Raw genomic sequence first — 22,461 nt, forward strand, 5'->3', positions numbered from 1 at the left:
CCTCCCCCTCTCTAAAAATAAATATTTTTATGAAAAAAATAAATAAAATGCAGTCTCGCTTCCCCTTCCACAACAATGGCTTTCTCAACTGGTATTTCCTTCCTTCCTTCCTTCCTATTTAACTTATTTGCTTTTTTGAATAGGTAACACATTAAAATTTTTAAAGATTCAAACAGGTAAAAAGTAAGAACTCTCTTTCCCTGAGGAATGGAAACTTTTCAATTTATACTTTTCACACGGCCTCAATCCCTGAGCCATCCAGAAGGGAGCAAACACGGAGGCGGCGCGCTCCGGAGTGGCACACTGCTGACCATCTGCTCTGGCCGGTCGGTGCCAGTGCTCTGCTTGTTCTTAATTATTGTGAGTAGCACCCGAGCAAAGGGAATTTAACCCCTGTGCAAAACCAAATGAAAACTTAGTTTCCTTCCATAGGCGAAACCAGTGTTACTAGTTTCTTGTGTGTCTTTCCCCATACATTCTATGAAGAGAAAAGTAAATGTATGTAAATATTCATTCCCCATTCCCCACACATAAATGGTAATACACCATATACAATTCTGTCCTTTGCTTTTCTTCACTCCACGAACTCAGGGAGGTTATTCCGGAAATTTCAATTCTGCTCCTTACATAACTCACAAAGGTAATTTGAAAACAGCACAAGAGAGTCCAAGTTTTCAATTTCCCATAGACAATTTCAAATCTCCATGGTTCCTTGAAGCAGCTGTCTACAGGCCGTCTGGGTTTCAAGAGCCCCAAGAGCCGTTTTCTCAGGCAGCCCTCAGGCTCCTGGCTTAAAGGAAAGGTCCTTAGCCACGGAACTCCTGAAAACAGAGTGGCTGACTCTGGACAGTGGGCCCGGGGGACATCTGCTATGTCTACACTACAAACCCTGACCACGCCCCCTACATTAAGGTTCCCAGGGGCAGACACCCGGAGTCTCTCTGGTGTCTCACACACACTGAACCCCAAGCTGCGCTTGTAATCTGCCCCAAACATGCTTTTCCTCAGGCAGCCTAGCTGCCATGGAAGACCCACCGCCCTGCTGGCTGGCTGTCAGTCTTTCCTCTCTCTACCCCCACCACTCACCCCACTCCCCGCACCCAGTACAATCACCTGCCAGCTGGGTTCTGTCAAATTCTGCACCAGCTGGGCTTCTCCTCTCTCTATCCCCCTAGTCGTTCCTGTGGACCCACAACCCTCATCTCCCACATCTGTGTCCCCACCTCAAGCCTCTTTCCACTTCAATCCACAAAACACGTGGCTTCCAGATTAGTATTTCTACTCACAGAATGTATTTGGAAAGACACACAGAAACTAGTAACGCTGGTTTCCCCTTAGGAAAGAAACTAAGTTCCCGATCACATGCCTTTCTGTCCTCAAAAGGCCAAGGATATTGACGATCTAAGTCCAGCTACTCTGGTCTCAACCAAGAAGTTCAAGCCTGTGTTCCTCTGCTTCCTCACCATCTCTCACTCTCCAACCCTCTGGTCCAATCAAGCTTCCCTGCCTCTACTTCATGTTGGCCTCTAAGCTCTGCACTGCCATTCCTCCTCCTGACTGCAGGGTCCGAACCCCCTCACCGAGGACCATATTTCTCTGTAAAACCCCAAGCTGAAGTGCTGCCTTTCGGCTCCCTTCTGAGCTATCCTAGTACGCTGGTCTGATCCTCTGATACGAAAATGGGGACACATGTATTGCATCCTCCATTTTTATCTATCTATCTATCTATCTATCTACCTATCTATGTATCTACCTATCTATTTTTTATCCTCACCCAAGGCCATTTTTTTCATTCCTTTTAGAGAGAGATGAAGGGAGAAAGGAAGAAAGAAACATCAATGCAAAAGAGAAGCATTGATTGGTTGACTCCCATAAACACCTGGGAGCAAACTGCAACCCAGGTACGTGCCCTGACCAGGAATCAAACCTGCAACCCTTCAGTTACAGGACAACACTCAAACCACTGAGCCACACCGGCCAAGGCCATATCCTCTATTTTTAAAAAGATGTATGTCTTGGTATTATTCATGAAAAGACAGAGCCCTGTTCACATTAGTTTTTCTTTTAACATTTACATCATTTAAAACAAACAGGCACAATGTTGTGTGTGTGTTTATGCATATATGCGTATGTATGTGCATATAAACTTTTTCCTCAACCATTTGAGGGAAAAGTTATTTATATCATACTCCTGACCCCTAAATATTTTAGTGTATATTTTCTAACAATAGGGATATTCTTACAAAACTGAGGAGTTGTTAACTTTACAAATGTACACTGATACAGTATTTTTAGCTAATCTACCATGGTCCGCATTCCAATTTTGCCCACTGATCCACTTGCGCATTTTCCCCACATACTACAGGAGTCAGGCACTGTACTTAGTTGTTATGTCTCAATGGATCTGTTTAATCTGCACCTTATATTTGTGAAGAGTATAAAAAACTCAGTTTACCTTGGTGGAATACTCTTTTGGACAGCCCATGTTGACATCAATACCAGCCACATCGTTTTCTCTGGAAAAACATGGAATAGAAAAGGTAGTAGTAAATATTCAATTTGAGGAAAGACAGTAGAGTCAAAGGCATGGGTCCATGCTCATGAACCCCTTTACCATGTCCCTGGCCCTGAAACACACCAACCCTCAGTGTCAGAAGCTGGAAAAGAATCTGTCTCTACACCTTGCAACTGCCTCCCCGGCGCAACACTCAAGAGGCAATGGTATGATGTGCTCCCACGTTTATATAGAGTTAGTTGTAGGGGACTTTGCTACTTTAGAATTATATCAGATCACTCAAATACTGAGCAACAGTCACAATGAACTTGACCCCAGAGTTCCAGCTCTGGCTGGGATAGTGAAAGCCATCTGTCCATGCATAAAAATGACGTGAGCATGAGAGCCCTCATCCAGAGCACTGGTTCTGGTGGAAGTTACAAGGCTGCCTTTACTGGCTGGGTCACGCAGTTGGCTTACCCCAAACAGTTCTCAGGTGTAGTAAGGACCCGTACCTCATCTTCTGGTATATACACAGTTAACAGGCTGTGATTCAGCAGCAACTATTATAAGAGTGCTTTCTCACCCTTACTGTAATTAATAACAATAGCTAATACTTACTAAGCGCTCACTATGTGCCACGCACTGCAAAGACATTTACATGCATTATTTCATTTACCTTTCCCTATAATACCAGAGGTAGGTAATACTATTGGACTCACTTTGTAGATGAGGAAACTTAAGTTCTCAGCAAGGTTACCTGAGGTCACACAGTTAGCAAGCAGCAAAGCCAAAGCCAGAATTACAACCCAGGTTCATCTAACTCCGTAACCACAACACTCTCCTGCCTCCGTTAATTTAGGAAACACTAAGTCTGACCTACATTTCATGAGATTCAAAACCTCAGGCCTCATGGTCACAAGAGTCCTTGGAAAGGGAGCCTCCCGAATAAACACCAAAAAATAGTGACCCACACAGAGCTTATCTGGGCATGGTGGGTACACGAGTCCCAGGGCGGCCCTTGGACACCACGGAGGAAGAAATCAGAAAGGAAACAGAAGGCCGTAAACTGGAAGGCAGAAGGGTAGTCACCTCTAAACATCACGAGGAACAGTGAGGTCTCAGAGCCAACAGGAGAAGCAAAGATACTTCCAAAGAGGGAAGAACTTACACAAGTCTGGCCACAGCAAGGGCTCGCTCTGCATCTGAAGTCCCCTAGGAACAAAAAAGGCTGCATCAACCACCACCGTCACACAGTACACACACACACAGGCAAACACACCCATGCACACCATGCACACACGCACGTCAGAAAGTGGAGTCCAGCTGGTCTCTTAAACAACCAGTCCACTAGACTAGCTCTCTATTAAAGGCCAAAGTGGACTGGACTAGGGCCTAGAAAAAGTCATCAATGCTGTGACTACTTTCAAACATATAAAAACATTGAAAAATTTTTATGGTGAATAATCATATACCCACCACTTAGATTCTATAATTAACATTTTGTTATATTTACATTATCATATGTCTCCCTATTATTGTCAATTTTTTAAAAATCTAATTCAGGAGCTATTCTGAAAAGGCATCAAGAAATGCCCAAAGTGAGAAAAGAAAGCTACAGGGTCATTACAACCCTAAAATAAATATTAACTACTCTTGGGCAAACCTAATTTCTTTATATGGGAATATACACAGACTACAAAAAAAATGAAGACCATGATCTGAGTAACTAATACTAGGGATTGAATACACATAAGTCATGCCAAACAGATAATTCCTATAATTAAGGAAATTAAATTTGAGATGGAAGATATGTAACAGACTACAATAGCTTGATTTCCAGAAACTATCTCCAGTGTAATCGTTCATGAGCAGATTTTCAGGAAGCCACCACTGTGCACTGAAGCCCAAGCATTTAACACTGGCCCAGCTCAGGGCATGAGATAGCAAATCAGGGCGATAGGTCAGGCCTGGGATCTCGTACCATCTGGAAGACGACCCTGCTCTGTTCTCTTTTGCAGGTGCGGAAGACTACTCGGTCATCAGGGGCAACAAAGTCCACTGTGCTGAGCACATCTGCAAGAAAACACAAACACAAAGGCCCACCCACTGAAGAGGCAAGTTCAACCTACACTAATCCATGCAAGAAAACACAGCAAAAGTATCAGCTTAAAGAAAAAAAGGGTGCTAAAAGTACACCATTCTTAAAAGAAATCTGAGTGCACATCGGAGACTTCTGAGGGGCTAATGATGTTGTTTCCTGACCTGGGTGACGGCTCGTTACATGGTTGTTTTACAGTTATTTGTTAGATTGCATGCTTGTGTTTTATGTAATTTCTCCATATGGCTGTTAAATTTTCCAATTTTATGTATTTATTTACTTATTTATTAATCTTCACCTGAGGATATGTTTATTGATTTTATAGAGAGAGGAAGGGAAAGGGAAAGAAACATCGATGTGAGACAGAAACATTGGTCGGTTGCCTTCCATACACACCCCGACCGGGGATTGAACCCACAACCTTTTGGTATATGGGATGATGATCCAACTAACTGAGCAACCCAGCCAGGGATTCACTGTGCAATTTTAAAACATTTTTTTAAAATGTGCACGTAGAACACCTTGTCCAAGCTTCAGATTTTGACCCAATTTTCCCAGATGTCACTCTGCAGTTCAGCAGCATTGCTGTTACTTAATGACTTAGCAGGTGTCAGACACTGTTAACAGATACTTACTATACTACAGTCAATTCTTATTATGTGCCATTGTGTATTTGCAGATTTGTCTGCTCGCTAAAATTTATTTGTAATCCCAAAATCAATACTCACAACATTTACATCGTCATTCTCGGGCACGCATAGAATCACAGAAAATTTCAGTCATCCAATGTCCACGTTCCGAGCTAAAGTCAAATAAGGCAACACTCTGCTTTCTTGTTTCAGCTCTCATACTGTAAACAAGTGTCTTATGATGGTATATTTAATGCCACACTTTCGCATTTTTATTGGTAATCTCATTGTTCTAAATGGCCCCAAGGACAGAATAGTGCTATGTAGTGTTCCTATGCACAATGAGGCTGTGATGTTGACTTCCCAAGAAAATACATGAGTCAGACAAGTTTTGTACAGACAAGAAATTATATATAGAGCTGTTGGCTGTCAGTTAGATGTTAATGACTCAACAGAATATATTAAATTACGTGTCTTTAAACAGAAGCACACATAAAACAAGATTACATGTTGTTCTGTTAATGAAAATGTGTGACCAGAGGTTTGCCACAACGTATACCTATACAGGCAGAACTCAGAAATACTGCTGGTTCAGTTCCAGATCACCACAAAAAAGTAAATGTCACAATTAAGGCAAGCCATGCAAATTTTTTGGTTTTCTAGTGCGTATGTTCAGCCCTGGCTGGTGTGGCTCCCAGGACTGAGTGCCAGCCTGTGAACCAAAGGGTCGCAGGGTCAATTCTCAGTCTAGGTAAATGCCTGGGGTGCAGGCCAGGTCCCCAGTAGGGGGTATGAGAGGCAGCCACATATTGATGTTTCTCTCCTTCCTCTCTCCCTTCACCTCTGTCTAAAATTAAATAAATAAAATCTTTAAAAAAATAAAGTGAAAATAAATAAAAATCTTAAAAAAAAAGTTATGTTCATACTATAGTCTGTTAAGTATCCTATAAGATTATGTCTAAAAAATGTAGATACCTCAATTAAAAAAATATTTCGTTACTAAAAAAATGTTAATCATCCTCTGAGCCCATTGGAAAAACAAGCCAATAGGCTTGCTCAACACAGGGTTGCCACAAACCTTCAATTTGTAAAAAACACAGTATATGCAAAGTGCAATAAAATGATATATGCCTGTATTTCCCCTAGGAGAAATGGTTCAGTATTCACTAACTTGGTATTTGTAGCAGCTCTATAGAACGTAACAATTGCAAATAATAAGAGTTTCATATGATCTTCATAACAAAGCTCTACAACAGGTACTAGCATAATTAGCTTTCAAAGATGACTAACAGGACAGGAAAGAAATCCAATGTGGCAGATAGAAGAATATGCCTGTGTTACGCATTTATTTTGAGAATTAAATGAGATCTTTAATGCAAGTAAAGCACTTCCCTAAATAGAAGGTGTTATTATCATCCCAGCACTGAAAAGATTAGAAAATCAAAAAGGTGGAATAAAGGCAGTGAGCGACATGTCGGGAGAGGTGAACAGCACCATCTCCAACAGCAGAGCCAGCTCCTGACTGGCAGTAAAAAGTCTGAGAGAAGAATAAAAACTTAGTGTGTTTATACTAGAGCTGGATTTATTTATAACAGCAAAACACTAACACCCCTGTTAAAGCACTAGTGAGGTCAATTCTGATACAGTCATCTGTAAGTAGTGACACGGAAAAATGTCCTAGTAGAAAAATAAGTGGCAAAATACGTGTAGCATGATACCAAGGGGGCAGGAAGGGAGATATACAAACATGTTACATTTTTACATACATGCTTTACTAACTGTGTAAGAAAATATATGCCAGTACATTATTCTTCTTTGTGATCACCTCTTCAAGTATGAGATTATGGGGGATTTTCATTTTCTACATTGCACAGGTCTGTAACGTTGAATTTTTCATAACACAAAGAAAATACAAATCTAAGACAATTAAAGACAAAATTGAATCACAGCTTCTAGTGAACTTACATTAAAATCTGGCAAATGTATATCCATTTCAAAAACCTCAAACAATACCACAACTGTAACTAAAGCAGAATCAGTCTCATCAATAAAATAGAAATAAAATCGCAATTCAGCACAACCACTTTCAATTGCAAAGTACTTACATGTACTATATCTTCTTGGACTCCAACCTTATGATTTAAGTAAAGCAGGGATTATGATTTTCATTTTACAGCTAAAGAAACTGAGGGAGAGCAGTCATCTGACTTGACCAAGGTCACACAGCTAGCAAGCGGCAGAGCCAGAACCAGCACCAATGCCACCCCAACCCCAAGGCTTCTGGGGTCCTTCCTGTGCTATGAAACCTGGCAATTTCTATGCCAGCAAGCCTGTGAGCAGGAGGCATTCTTAGCCTGTTTCATATCTGGCTCTTGTCAGGGTCTCTGGGGAGCAGTGACTGTTTTCAAAGGAAAACGTGATCCACAAAATGATGGAGCTAGGCAACGAGAACCCCGAAAGGACCCTGTCACCACGGGCAAGGGCAGTGATAGCGCGGCTTGGGCCGGACTAGGCACAAACACCATCCTGGGACCACAGCTGCACTCACCATTGACAACTCTCTTGCACTGAAGCATCTTGAGGTCGATCAGCTCCTATGGAGGAATCAGAGGGCGCTTGTCAGTCCGAGGCATGCAGGCCCTGGGCACTGGGGGAGGACCTTCGCTGCCCATCCGATGGGGCCTTCTTGGCCTGTCACCCTACTACCAACAACAAATCATGGCTTTTGGGACATGTAGTGCTGTTCTCCCCACCCACGCATGGCACACAGGGGCCTAAGGAGCTTCCCTCAGTCAGCTGCTCTGCTCCCAGACCTTGGAGATATTTGGGGCCTGGAAAGGGTGAGCAGCTCAGGGAGCCAGAGAGAAGATGACAGTCTAGGACATGGATCACGGGACACCTTCCTCACCTACTAGTCTCAGCTCCAGTCTATCTTCTCTAAGAACCTCCTGCCTCATCCCAGGAAATGTCCAAGGACAAAAGTGGAACCAGAAACACAGGGAAGAAAATTTGAGATCGACACAGGAAAGAAAAGTCTAAAACTCCTACCCTACATGGGTCACACTGTGTGGAAATGAAAGGGGTGAGATCCCCAGCTCTGGAGATATTCAGACTCACACAAAAAGGAAAAAAAGGGTTTCTTCAAAATCAGGATCATAAACAAAAAGGGAGAGCTCGTGTCTCCTGAAGGACGAGTATTGTTGGGAGAAAACGCTGCTCTGCTTTGTCCAGTGATCATTCCAACAGATGTGGGAGACAAATCAGAAGCTCATGCCCAGGAGTTCCGGGGGGATCCAGAAAAAGATGAGAAGAAACTCCCCCCTGGAACTCATCCCCATACTCATCCCCTGGGACCATAGTTGCACTCACCCTGCTGAGTCCTTATGAGCCTCAGCAAGTCACAACCCAGTCAGGTGGCCACGATGGCCTTTGCTCCTTCATGGGAGTATGTAGGGCTCAAGTAGCAAAGGGTCCCTGTGGTACCCATGGCGCCCCCCCCCCCACCCCGCATACCCACAGTCCAGGTCACTACATACTCTGGGGCTTTCTGGGGCTGTTCTCTCCATGTTGCATTCAGGTCAGCAAGTATGTGAAGCCCACCAGGCCCAATCGATCAAATCACCACCACCAAGCAGTACAGATACATGGTTAGCACCCCAGCCCCAAGAATCGGTGTGGTGTCCCCAGGGATGGACAGAGCCTGACAAAGAGCCCCTGCAACCAGTGATCCTAGTTGCAGCAGCAGGCGCTCGAAGGCACGTGTACAAGTGGGCAGTACTGGGTGGCCTGTGCTTATAAAACGCTTTGCTGCCAGCCGGAGCTTTGACCAGGTACACACAGCGCAAAGCAATGCAAGCCCTTGTTGGGGCCCCAGCTGCGCCAGCAGTAAAATAAATTTTTAAAAAACTTAAAAAAAAAAAAAAAAAAAGACTGTGGTGATGAATACACAACCCTGTTAACATACTAAAACCTATTGAATTACATACTTCAAATTGGTTAATTATGTGGTATGTGAACCATATCTCAAAAAAAGAAGTTTACAAATGTTCAGAGGAAGAGGACTATTTCAGGCCAATTGACAAAACTAGAATATGGAAGGCAGATTAGAAAAAAATACTGTATCGATGTTAAACTCACTGAAAATAATGTCTGTGTAATAGCTGTACAGAAGGATGACCTTATTCTTAGAAAAGATCAATGAAGTGTTTGAGAAGACACCATAGTGTACGGAACTTACTCTCAAATAGTTAAGATAAATATGTATATATAGAGAGCCCAAATTATAAAACAAATCAAGCAAAATATTGACAGGTCAATCTGGGTAGAGGGTATAATGGATGTTCTTTGTCTATTCCTGCAACTTTTCCATGAACTTCAACTTTTTTAATTTTTAAAAAATTACCCATTCTGGGCAAGGGACTTGAATAGCAATTTCTCCAAAGGAGACATACCAATGCCCAACAAGCACATAATGACATGGTCAACATCACTAATCATCAGAAAAATGCAAATCAAACCCACAATGATCAAATCAAACACATTAGGATGACTACTATAAAAAATATATATAAAATAATGAATGTTCAAGGTCATGGAGAAATTGTGCATTATTGATAGGATGTGTAAAACAAAAGGAGTTCCTCAAAAACTTAAAAATAGAAATTCTGTATGATCTAGCAATCTCACTTCTGGCTATATATCCAAAAGAATTAAAAATGGGGTCTCAAAAGTGATATTTCACACCAATATTCATAGAAGCACTATTCACAACAGCTAAGAGGTGGAAGCAACCCAAATGTCCATCAACAGATGAAAAAATAAACTGTAGTATATACATATAATAGAATATTATTCAGCCTAAAAATAGAAAGAAATCCTATCACATACAACAACATGGATGAATGTCGAGGACATTATGCTAAGTGAAATATCCAGTCACACAAAGATAAATATTGCATGTTTCCATTTATATGAGGTATCTAAAGTAGAACCGTGGTTACCAGGGCTTCAGGGGAAGTGGTAATGGGGAGTTGTTTAATGGGTATAGAGTTTCTGGAGATGTTTTACAACAATGTGAATGTACTTAGCACTACTGAACTTAAACACTACACTTAAAAATAGTTAACATGATAGCCCTGTCTGGTGTGGCTCAGTTGGTTGGAGCATCGTCCCATAACCAAAAGGCTGCAGGTTCAATACCCAGACAAGGGCACATACCAAGGTCACAGCTCAATCCCCATCCTGGTGCATATAATCCCTGCATTAATGCTTCTCTCTCACATCGATGTTTCCTCTCTCTCCCTTGCTCTCTAAAAGCAATGAAAAAATGCCTTGGTGAGGATAAAAAAATGTTTAAATAAAAACAGTTAACATGATAAATTTTGTTATGTGTTTTTTTACCACAATAAAAGTAAAAACTTTTAAGTACCTATTCTAGTGATCTGGGCCTCTTAAGAACACTGCCTTCTCCCTTGTTCTTGCTTATTAAAAGGTATAGGTCCAATGGGTAAGCGTCTCCTCACAGTCTAGGCCCCTGAAGTCCCATTGTTCTTATAAAAAGGAACAAAAACGCAATATCCGAGGAACTCCTCGAAAACTGTCAATGGGGCAGATCTTAGTGAGGAATCAGACTATTGTTCCCTTGACTTTTGCTGAGCTGGTTTATCCCTTCTTCACCTCCAGCTGCTGAGGGCTTTACAGGGCTTTTAGTGAGGTTTCGGAATGCCTGGTATACCCTAGGTCATATACCCAGTCCTGTGATGTGAGTGGGGTGGTCTGACTACCTAATCCCACAAATGGGCCTCCTCATGAGAAGCCAGTTAAGATCATGCAGGCAGCTAGTATTGTACAATGCTGGACTGCAGAGCAACTCTGAATCCACCAGGGGGCACCAGGCATCGCACTGTGTCAGGCCCAGTACTTAAGGCCCAGCCAAGGAACCACACCAAACAGGAGCCACCTGCCTGTCTCCTGCTTCTGCTCTGCACAGGGGCTAGGTCTGTGTGGAGGGCCTATGTCTCCTCTAGCAGAAGCCCCTTTGTTCAGAAGCCATATTGACTCTGAATTTCAAAGTATGAGCACATCAAACATACCAAATAGTTTTAATCAGTCTTTTCTTTTCTCCTAACTTAGCACAGCCCTAGAGGAAAGGATTGGTTTCACTCCTTAGGAAAACCAAGCTTGGGCCAATTAGGAAGGGCCCAGAGGAAAGGAAGACCACATTCTGAAGACACCATGTAAATCCTGTGCCCCTGATTTCCAAAGTGCTTGAAAACAACCCTGAGAAATTTTGAAGAAGTAGCTGATGGAAGGTCTGCAACCTAGAGGCCGCCTGTTTTCTTGTGGCAGCAATGCTCCCAGTGCCCGGCTTCCATGACCCCATCACACAGACCAGTTTCCCCAGGGCCGTAAGCACACAGCGGCGTCTAAAGCAGGCCCTGTGCTACAGTGCAACCCCTCGCTTCCATCCTGGTGTTTCATTCCACATGTCTTAAGTGAATACAACCCCACTACCTAGGGTCCCAGAAAAACACTACCTGCACGGGAAAAATGAAAGCCAAGGGGGCTGGATATGTTAACGTAGACACCACTGCCTTTTCCTCAATTTAAGCAACCCCCAGAATCTCTCCTTAGAACCAGTGTGAGCCCAGGTAAGCTGGTGGTCCTAAAGGCCTGAATTCCTTACTCCTACTTGGTTCAACAAAAGAAACGAGCAGGATGGTGGGGGCATAACTGAATCTAAAAATAAAGGGCTAAAACTCAAGGACCAACTCTTACTTTTATTTGAAGGCCTAAGATTTGGGAGAGAATGGAGAGTCATCAGAGTAAGCAAGTAATTGATGGAGACAGTATGCAAAGCACGGATAGAGAGAGAAACACCATATACTCTGCGCCTTGAAGTGATCATGGAGAGGGGACAGCTGGACAGAGATGGAACTGGGGCAACAAGGAGAAGGCAGGGGACTTCACCCTTGAGTCTGAGTAATCCTCCACGACCTTGTTGGTCATCGAAGCCTAAAAGTACACAAACAGGAGTTTGCAACAAAGAAAGGGCTTACTTTTAGGAAGTGGCCCATGCCCAGAGACACAATTGAGCTAAGGGTAAAGACCTGGATCCCCAGTGGCTTCCCAGGAATGGGTTTTATAGGGGGAAAGTCATTAATCATGGTGACTAAGGGAGTTACGGTCATGGTCTCTACTGAGTGGCCAGTGCCAGGGTAGGGGGTGGTTGACCATTGAGTCTAGGGTCCTGTTGCCAGCTGTTGCCTGCCATGGTGCTGCTTCATCTGGTTTCACAGATGGGCCTGGAGCTCAAACACAAATGAGACCTAGACATTATCTTTAGTTTGACCTAAACTCTCCCTCTGGAATCAACAGCTCCCAGGCTTTTTTTTTTTTTTTTTTTTTTTAAAGATTTTATTTATTTATTTTTAGAAAGAGGGGAAGTGAGGAAGAGAGGGAGAGAAACAAGAGTGTGTGGTCGCCTCTCATGTGCCCCCTACTGGGGACCTGGCCTGCAAACCAGGCATGTGCCCTGACTGGGAATTAAACCCACAACCCTTTGGTTTGCAGGCTGGCGCTCAATCCACTGAGCCACACCAGCAGGGGCGGACCCCAGGCTTTGTTCCTAAAATTATCTGATATCAACCAGAACCTCTCTGTCCTGAGGGCTTAATGATTAAGGAAGTGGCCATGCAAGGGAGAAGGAACGAGGTGAGTCAGGGTCATGGATGAGGCCAGTTTGAATCAAAGGAAAAAAAGGAGAAAAGGTCATATTAAAGAAATAGTTTCTTTTTTTTTTAAGATTTTATTTATTTTTAGACAGAAGGGAAGGGAGGGAGCAAGAGAGGGAGAGAAACATCAGTGTATGTTTGCCTCTTGCCTACCCGCTACTGGGGACCTGGCCCACAACCCAGTCATGTGCCCTGACTGGGATTTGAACCAGCGACTCTGGTTTGTGGGCCAGCACTCAATTTACTGAGCCACACCAGCCAGGGCTTAAAGAAATAAAGTTTCTAAGCAATTACAACAATGCAGAATATAGATGATGTATCATAGAATTGTACACTTGAACCCTATAAAATTTTATTAACCAATGTTACCCCGATAAATTTAATTTAAAAATAAAATATTGCCCTTTATAGCCACAGTCCCCACTCCACTTCACTCTACCTCCAGTGACTTTTAAAGGTGGAAATATCAGATGCACTGGGGTAGCTTCTTCTTAAACTTCCCATATCCACTAGGGGGACATAATGGGATTGGGGAGAAGCTGTCTAGATAATTCTGATACATGCTCAGTTGAGAACCACTGCTCATACCCCCTCATTATCCAGAATCAGCTACTCCTGTAATTCTATTTTTCCTAGCAGATGCCTTCTAAACCTGGGTGTGAAGGCCTAATATTCTCCCAAGCAGTCAACAAGCCACTGGCCCACTTGCTACCTCCACCAGAAAATCCTACAGCTCCCCAAAACCAATCTCACCCAACTTCCCTGACCGGAATCTGGGCCTCTTCCTCCTCCTCCTCCTAACGGTGATCCATGTACTGAATGTGCATTAAATCCTGGAGGGGCCAGGGCTGTGACCTGAGAGGATGCTCATCTCTCCACCTGACCCAGGTACCCTGCAATGCCTCCACACTGCGCAGACCGCTGGCCCTCAGCAGGGCTCCCAGAACTCATAAATGTCATGCGTCTTCATCTCCTGATGCTTTCAGTGAGCGCCTGTGAGGCCAGTGCCCCCCACACCCCCAACTCCCTCCTGACCACGTCTACCCATATGTGGGGAGACTGCACTTGCAGAAAAGCTCTGGGAGAATCTGTAGCCCCTTACCTCACAGTACACGATGTCCGCTCCATAGTCCAGGGCCAGCAGCCGCATTGGGAGAGTCCCTACCCGAACCATAGGAGCTAAGATGAGTTTGTTGTGGTAGCACAGTGAGAGGCTGTTCACAATCATTCTTCCTCTGCTCAAGCCTGAACGAAAGGAAAACAAGAGTCAGAAATTCAAATGGAAGAAATCTCTTCTATTATCCAGGGCAAGCTTCCTTCTTCCTTCTAACATATAGTACCTTGTTTTCCTTTTCTCTGATCATAAAAATAACACATGCTCACTCACTCATCCAATAAATATTTATTAAGTGCCTAGTCTGTGCCAGTCACTATCTTAGTCTTTGGGGATACATTAGAGAAGAAGACAGACAAAAATTCCTGCTCTGGTAGAGCTTTCAATCTAGTTAGGGAACACAGGCAAAAAAAAAAAAAAAAAAAAAAAAAAAAAAAGGCATAATAAATTAAATGGTATTTTGGAAATTTGGTACTGTTGGGCCTTTGTACTGTGGGTTTCATATCCATGGATTCAACCATATGCAGATAAAAAATAAGCAGCCAAAAAAAAAAAAAATCCCAGGAAGTTCCACAACACAAAACTTGAATTTGCCACATGCCAAGCACTACACTGAATCCACATGAATGAAGGGTAGGCATGCCCTGCTGTAGCCTATACGCAAATATAGGTTATATATAAATATTATGCAATTTTATATAGGGAAAAGGACTTTGGTATCTGTGGGGGTCCTGGAACTAACGCCTCCCTATTTTCCACATCCAACCCATCATTAACTCCCGTTGAAATAACCTTCAAAATATAACTTCCATCTACCTGCTCTGCTTCATTCCATTTCTCCCATTGGATTTCCCCAAATCTACTCTTGCCTCCTCCTATCCACTGTCTTCACAAAAACCACTTCCTTATTTATATCCTTCAATGGCTTCCCACTGAGCTTAGGATAAATTCCAAACCCTTCGAATGGCCCAGAAAGCCCTGCAAGACCTGTCCCTGCCCACCTCCGCAGCCTCACCTTGAGCCCCTCTGCCTCTCACTCTCTGCTCTGGCCACCCTGGTCTTCTCCCACCCAAGCTTGCCCCGGCAGTGTGGCTCACTTCGTTGGAGTGTCATCCTGTAAGCCGAAAGGTCAGAGGTTTGATTCCCAGTCAGGGCACATGCCTGGGTTGTGGGTTTAGTCCCCGGTCGGGGCATGTACAAGAGGCAACTTATGAATGTTTCTCTCCCTCCGTTCCCATCTTTCTAGAATCAATAAGCATGTCCTCAGGTGAGGATTCCAAAAGTATTAATCAAGAAATGAATGCTTGTATCATTACCACCTGAGATCCAAAGAACAATTGTTTTTAAAACTCAAGGGGTAAACAGGCAACATAAGTTACCATGGTATCCCTGGGAAAAAATACTACCAAGTTAGGCCTCTGCTTCCAGGAGCTTACATTTTTTCCACAATAAGTAAATCCTTCTTATTTCTAAAGCACTATACTATAAAATATGTATCTCAATAATAACGAGAAGTTATTTAATGTCTGCTGTGAGTGGGAGGGGAGACAGACTTAAGTGGTAACTGAGGAACTGAAAAGAAAAAATTAGGGAACATGAGCAGAGACAGGCTCCAATCCCTATGAGATTTTGAGGCAATCTTATTGTAAGGGCTCGAGCATGATGAGATAGCAGCCACTTACCAACTATTCTGCCCTAAATATTTGAATAAAACCTAAATGCAAATTCATACCTATGTATTATTCTTCTCTAATAATTCTTCAATGCATCTCTTCTGGCTTGGTACATACAAATGAATGAAACCTATAGGATCAGACATTCAAAGAGCTATTCAGCTAAGGGATTAGGAACCCTGAGTTCTTAGAATTATAAAAGTAATATAGAATCACAGTATCTTGGAGCATCCTTTATTCAAATACCCTCTATCATGTCACTAATCAGTGGTCATCCAGCATGTGTATAACCTTTTCAATGGTGGAAAACTCAGCATTCTCAAGGCAGATCTGGGCAATTCTAGTTGCTACAGCTTCTTTGTACCGAATTCAGAATCTGCCTCCTTGTCACCCACTGGTCCCAGTTTTGCCTTCTGGAAGGGGACACCCACAGCATACCTCATCTCTTTTCCATCTGGCACACTTCCTAAATATGTAAGGACAGTTCTGTTCTCCCTAAAACTTCTCTTCTGCAGCTTTACCTTCTTGAATCACTCCTTTCTATGTTTATGATTTTCAGGGGCCCCCAAGGTTCTTGATCCCAAGGGCATTACAAGCATGGCATCAGCATGTGTGCTACGGATTCTGGGAGGGAGCCCGGGCTAGAACAGGAGTTTGGCAAATGAGCCTCCCTGAGTGCATGTGGTAACCTCAGCCTCTCTTCAGTTCTCGTCCTGTAGGCAGGGTTTCTCAACAGCAAACTCAACGTTTTCAAATCTTTTTTGTGGGGAGCTGTACTATGCATTGCATGGTGTTTAGATGCCAGTAGCACTTCCTCAGATGCAACAACTAAAAATGGCTCCAGACAGTGTCAAATGGGGCATGTGGAGTGACCGAGGTAAAATTAGTGACTGTTCACTGTCACTACTTTAGGCATTCTCCGCTGCTTTAACAGGTAACTCTCCAGAAAAGTCTACTCATGTATCAAAATGGTATTTGAAATTTTAAAGGCACTTATCTTTGTAATGGTATTTGATGAAACTAAAACACTTTCTCCAGATGTTAAGAACCTCCCAGATGATTAATCCACATTTATCTTATCTCCCACCCCAGGCACTGAGGACTACAGAAAAGATGACACCCATTTTCCAGCTCTATGAAAGAATTATGACTAGTATAAGGTTTATTTGCAACCTGAACATCTGAATTCAAGTGAAATAGTCTGCCTGACCAGGGTTATGTGAGACAAGCCACATAACTCTATAGAGCAGCAGGACCCTCCTCACTACTATTCAAATAATTTACTATCTGACTGGGAAACCAGTGGAGGTGAGCGGATGGCAAAAGTGGGTTCAGGATGAGAAGTTGGGTAGGGTGACAATGGAGTGTGAATCTCAGCTGAAAAGAGAAAACATGTTAAGAGATGAGTCCGCTTGAATAGTGCCTGAAGACCTTCAATGACATAATAAGCTGAAGGCTACCAGTTTGTCCTCTGGGGTTCCAGCTGGGCTGGGGAGTCGAGGGCAGGGGAGGTTCAGCCTAGATCTACCACACCTGCTCTTGTCTCGGCCCCCAGGCAAGGCGAATCATTCAGATTCTTAATAAACACTTATTACCAGACCTTGCGCAGGGACCACATCTGTAAAAACATCGCCGCACCCTCTGAGTACACAGGGGCAGACCAGCACCGGACAAGCCATCAGCCGGGTGGTGAGGACGACACAGGAAAATCGCAGGGATCAGACACCCAATCGCCGGAAGCCCTCCGCCCTCCTGGTGTATAAGGCCCGGGCGCCGTCGCCGCTCATCGCCAGACCCCAGTCCTGTTTCCATTGCGCGCCCTTCCCCAAGACTGGCCCAGGTCTGGACGTCGCCAACACTTATTCGGACTTACAGACCTCGCCGCTGCTGAACTCTACAGTTCCTCCCTTCTTCCTCAAGATTCGCCAATTCCGCGTGCCTTACTGAGCCACGCCAGCCACCGTCTGCGACGCCTTGACGCGCTAGTGACGTCAGTGCAGTGAGCCTTTCCAGGAGCAAGAAAAACATGCCTCTAGCATGGTGTCCGCGGCTTTCGTTGCGCGCGGCTCGGTTGTTTCTGGCACCTCGACGGGACCTGGCGATTAGCGGTCCCGATGAGCCCCTACCAGTGGTACGCATCCCACGGACTCTACAGCGGCGGCAAGAAGAGAGGCAGAGCGGGCGGCGGAACTCCACGAGGCTGGTACTGGTGCGACCTGGCCGGCTGCTGATCTCTGCGCGGCGGCCGGAGTTCAACCAGCCGGCTCGCCTCACGTTGGCTTGCTGGGAAAGCGCGCCACTCGCTTCGCGGGGCTGGAAGAATCGGCGCTCCCGTTGGGACCACTTCTCCATCGAGCGCTCACAACGCGAGACACCGGCATTGCGGAACTTATCCGAGGGCAGCTTCGCCGATCTGGGTCTGGTGCCACGCGTATTGTGCGCACTACAGGAGGTTGCTCCTGAAGTTGTTCGGCCCACAACCGTGCAGTCGAGTACCATCCCTCCATTACTTCGCGGCCGCCACATCCTTTGCGCTGCGGAAACAGGCAGTGGCAAGACTCTCAGCTATCTCCTCCCTCTGCTTCAACAGCTCTTGGGCCGACCAAGCCCAGACCCCCGCAGTGTCCCTGCTCCTCGAGGCCTGGTTCTTGTGCCTTCGCGAGAATTAGCCGAACAGGTGCGGACCGTGGCCGAGCCCTTAGGCAACTCCCTGGGACTCCAGGTACGAGAGTTAGGGGGAGGCCGTGGCATGAGTCGGATCAGGCTGCAACTGCTCAAACAGCCTCCGGCCGATGTTCTAGTGGCCACTCCGGGGGCTCTGTGGAAGGCTCTGAAACGTCAACTGATGAGTCTGGAGCAGCTCTCCTTCTTGGTTTTGGATGAGGTAGACACACTGTTGGATGAAAGTTTCCTGGAACTCGTGGACTACATCTTAGAGAAGAGTCATATAGCAGAACGCCCAGATGAACTAAAAGACCCTTTCAATCCTAAAGCTCAGTTGGTACTGGTAGGGGCCACATTTCCCAAAGGTGTGAGCCAGCTGCTGAGTAAAGTCGCCATCTCAGAGTCTCTAACCACCATCACTAGCTCCAAGCTCCACTGTGTCATGCCTCATGTCAAACAGACATTTATGAGGCTGAAGGGAGCAGAGAAGGTAGCTGAGTTGATACAGATCCTCAAGCAGCATGACAGAGCAGATAGGACTTGCTCCTCAGGAACTATTCTAGTGTTCTGTAATAGCTCTAGTACTGTGAACTGGCTAGGGTATATTCTGGATGACCACAAAATCCAGCACCTAAGGTTGCAGGGACAAATGCCAGCCTCAATGAGGACAGGTATCTTCCAGAGCTTCCAGAAGGGCTACCGAGACATACTTCTCTGCACAGACATAGCCTCCAGGGGTCTGGACAGTATTCACGTGGACCTAGTTGTCAATTATGATTTCCCTCTCACCCTGCAAGACTACATCCACAGAGCGGGGAGGGTGGGCCGAGTAGGGAGTGAGTTGCCAGGCACCGTCATCAGCTTTGTTACTCATCCCTGGGATGTGAGCCTGGTTCAGAAGATTGAGCTGGCAGCTCGCAGGAAGAGAAGCCTTCCAGGACTAGGGTCCTCAGTGAGAGAGCCTTTCCCCCCCGCTGACGTGAATGTGGTGCCATAACAGCGATCTTTCCCGATGTGCTGGGTGGGTGAGCATACTTCAAAGTAGGATGCTCCAGGCTGCCCACTCCCCTCCCTGCAGATCTGGAGGGCGGCTAAGCATGACTCTAGTGTTTCGCAAGTCATGAAAAATAAAGTAGATTTTGGCTTTGTATTATGTCATGATCTCCAACAAAAAATATTTTTAGGGGTTTTAATAATAATAGTTACCATTGGGGCAGCATTCATTGGAATGAGAAAACTCACATTCCAAAATACCACACCCATACTCTGGTTTCTCTTCATATTGTATAAATCTTTCGCCTTTTACCAAAATACCACACCAAGGACAAACCTGCTTACAAGTTTTAGTCTGTAACATTTAGATTTTATTTTCTGCCCCCAAAACATTATTTAAGCTCCCATGAGAAGGGAAAAGTGATGTGATTAGCAGTAGAGAAGTTTTCACCAACACTGCTCATGGAAAGCTTGCACAGTCTTGATGGAATCAGTCTGGGAAGTCCTGGCAAAAGAATCTAAGGCAGGCTGACAGACAAGTATTGCTTGGTGTGCATGTCCAATCTCTGCCTTTTTCCTCATCTCTTGGTGATGGCGGAAGAGGAGAGAGGATTACAGTATTTTACCAAACTGGTAAATTAAGCATATAGCATCCTCTTACTGTCTCCTAGGTTCCAGGCTCTGCAATATTATATAAACTTTTTCTAAAGTAATGAATACTTGAGTGTAAAATATAATACTCCACAAAACACTTAAAAATAATTACACACTGAAAAGGATCAGGTTGTAGAGAACAGATGGGCCCAGGGAAACCTTTGTCAAGAGAATATTGTACTAAATATACAGTGAAGCTCTATTTTTTTATGTGAAGAAACAGGCTCGGGAATAAAAAGAACTTGCTCAGAATCACACAGTAAATAAATTATTTTAAAGAATTGCAAGGAAGAGCAACCCATGGTGGGGGTGGGGGCATCTTACCTACCTGATAAATTATCTAAAAATCAGGAGTCACGGGATTTTGAACATGATAGGTAATTTATATTAAGGAAGTACTGACTTTTTGAGGTGCCATAATAGCATGGTAGTGAAGTGATTTTTCTGTATATTTTATGTAGGTATAATGGGTGTATATGTTTCAGGTATACAACATAATGATTTGATATTTGTATATATTATGAAATAATCACCACGATAAGTTTAGTTAATCTGTCACCACACAGTTACATTTTTTTCCTAGGATGAGAACTTTTAAAGATTTACTCTCAACAACTTTCAGCTATATCATTAATATAGTCACCTTGATTTCAGTACATATCATTAATATAATCACCTTGCTTTACAGTACATCCCCATAACTTATTTTATAAATGGAAGTTTGCGCCTTTTTTTCATATTTTTTTATTTACTTTTAGAGAGGGGGGAAGGGAAGGAGAAAGACTAAAGAGAAACATCACTGTGAGAAAGAAACGTGGATTGGTTGCCTCTGAACACACCTGGACCGGGTACCAACCCCAAAACCCAGGCATGTTTTCTGGCAAATCAAATAGGTGACCTTTTGCTTTCCGGGAGGACACCCAACCAACTGAGCCACACCAGTCAGGGCAGGAGTTTGTACCTTTTAACCCCCTCACCCATTCTGCCCATTTCCTCCCCTCCGGCAACCACCAATCTGTTCTCTGTATCTATGAGGTCATTTTTTTTTTTTTTTTTTAATTTCTAAAGCCCACATATAAATGATATCATGGGGTATTTTTCTTTCTCTGTCTAACTTACGTCACTTAGCATAATGCCCTCAAGGTTCATCCATGTTGCCACAAATGGCAACATTTCCTTTTTATGGCAGAATAATACTCCATTGTGTATATAAATACCACATTTTCTTTATCCACTCATCAATAGGCAGATGGGTTGTTTCCATATCTTGGCTACTTGAAATAATGCTGCAGTTAACAAGAGGGATGCTTACACGTTTTCAAGTTAGTGTTTTGTTTTCCTCAAATATATACCCAGAAGTGGAATTGCTGAACTGTATGGTAGTTCTATTTTTAATTTTTTGAGGAACCTCCATACTGTTTTCATAGTAGCTACACCAATTTTCTTTTCCACCGACAGTGCACAGGAGTTCCCTTTTTTTCACATCCTTGACAATACTTGTTATTTAATCTTTTTTTTAAATAATAGGCCTTGGCTGGTGTTGCTCAGTGGATCAAGTACCATCCTGCAAATCAAAAACAAGTCAGCACTTTGATTCCCAGTCAGGGTACATACCTGGGTTGCGGATCAGGTCCCCAGTTGGGGGCACATGAGAGCAACTGATGGATGTTTCTCTCACACATTGATGTTTTTCTCCCTCCCTTCCCCTCTCTCTAAAAATAAATAATTCTAAAAAAAAAAAAAGTGATATTTCATTGTGGTTTTGATTTGCGTTTCATGATGATTACTAATGTTAAGAACCATTTCATTTACCTGTTGACCATTTCTGTGTCTTCTTTGGAAAAATGTCTATTCAGATTCTCTGCCTTGATCAACCTTTTAAAACTTTTAAAGGTCCTTACAGGGTCTTTTAGAGATGCAGACTTAAATATGGATAAAATAAATGTCTGATTTCCTTAAAATATTCTATAGGAAGGTACATATATGATATAAATGAAACAAGATTGGCCAATCAGTTAATAATTGTTGAAGTTGGGGTTCAATATACTATTCTCTCTACTTTTTTTTTATGTAGACCTGAAAATGTAGACCTGGCTGGTGTGACTCAGTGGATTGAGTGTCAGCCTGCAAATCAAAGGGTCATTGGCTCGATTCCCAGCCGAGGGCACATACTTGGGTCGCAGGCCAGGTCCCCAGTAGGGGGCACATGAGAGGCAACAACACATTTCTCCCTCTCTTTTCCCCTCTCTTCTCCTCTCTCAAAAAAAAATAAAATCTTTTCTAAAAAAGAAAAAGAAAAAGAAAATGTACCTAATAAATTAAAAGAAACAAAAAATAAGAGTTTCTCAGGTGCATCCTGATGTTCAGCCAGATACGGATTCAGTGAGGACTCAGATGGTCAGCTTC

At 43.7% G+C, this 22,461-nt stretch overlaps 2 protein-coding genes across 3 annotated transcripts in view; one reads left to right on the plus strand and one right to left on the minus strand.

The window, feature by feature from the left end:
* DUS2 (dihydrouridine synthase 2) overlaps positions 1-17,688 on the minus strand; it is a 34,346-nt gene extending 16,658 nt beyond the window's left edge. Inside the window, exons 1-6 of one of the 2 annotated variants that reach the window (XM_054579295.1) lie at positions 17,622-17,688; positions 14,060-14,202; positions 7,773-7,818; positions 4,479-4,570; positions 3,666-3,709; positions 2,456-2,516 (exon numbers count right to left, since the gene is read on the minus strand). In XM_054579295.1, the coding sequence (XP_054435270.1) occupies positions 2,456-2,516; positions 3,666-3,709; positions 4,479-4,570; positions 7,773-7,818; positions 14,060-14,185 (369 nt within the window). In that variant the 5' untranslated portion in view covers positions 14,186-14,202; positions 17,622-17,688. Of the gene's footprint in view, positions 1-2,455; positions 2,517-3,665; positions 3,710-4,478; positions 4,571-7,772; positions 7,819-14,059; positions 14,203-17,617 lie in introns of both variants that reach the window. The other variant, XM_054579296.1, reaches the window with a different exon arrangement.
* A 60-nt stretch (positions 17,689-17,748) lies between these two features.
* DDX28 (DEAD-box helicase 28) lies at positions 17,749-19,722 on the plus strand. Its single transcript, XM_054579038.1, has one exon. The coding sequence runs from the start codon at positions 17,771-17,773 to the stop codon at positions 19,403-19,405; it is 1,635 nt and encodes a 544-aa protein (XP_054435013.1). The 5' UTR covers positions 17,749-17,770; the 3' UTR covers positions 19,406-19,722.
* The last annotated feature ends 2,739 nt before the right edge of the window (positions 19,723-22,461 follow it).

The sequence above is a fragment of the Pteronotus mesoamericanus genome, unplaced genomic scaffold (genome assembly GCF_021234165.1).
Source record: "Pteronotus mesoamericanus isolate MK-2021 breed Mesoamerican mustached bat unplaced genomic scaffold, CSHL_Meso_final contig_52, whole genome shotgun sequence".
NCBI classification, from domain to species: domain Eukaryota; kingdom Metazoa; phylum Chordata; class Mammalia; order Chiroptera; family Mormoopidae; genus Pteronotus; species Pteronotus mesoamericanus.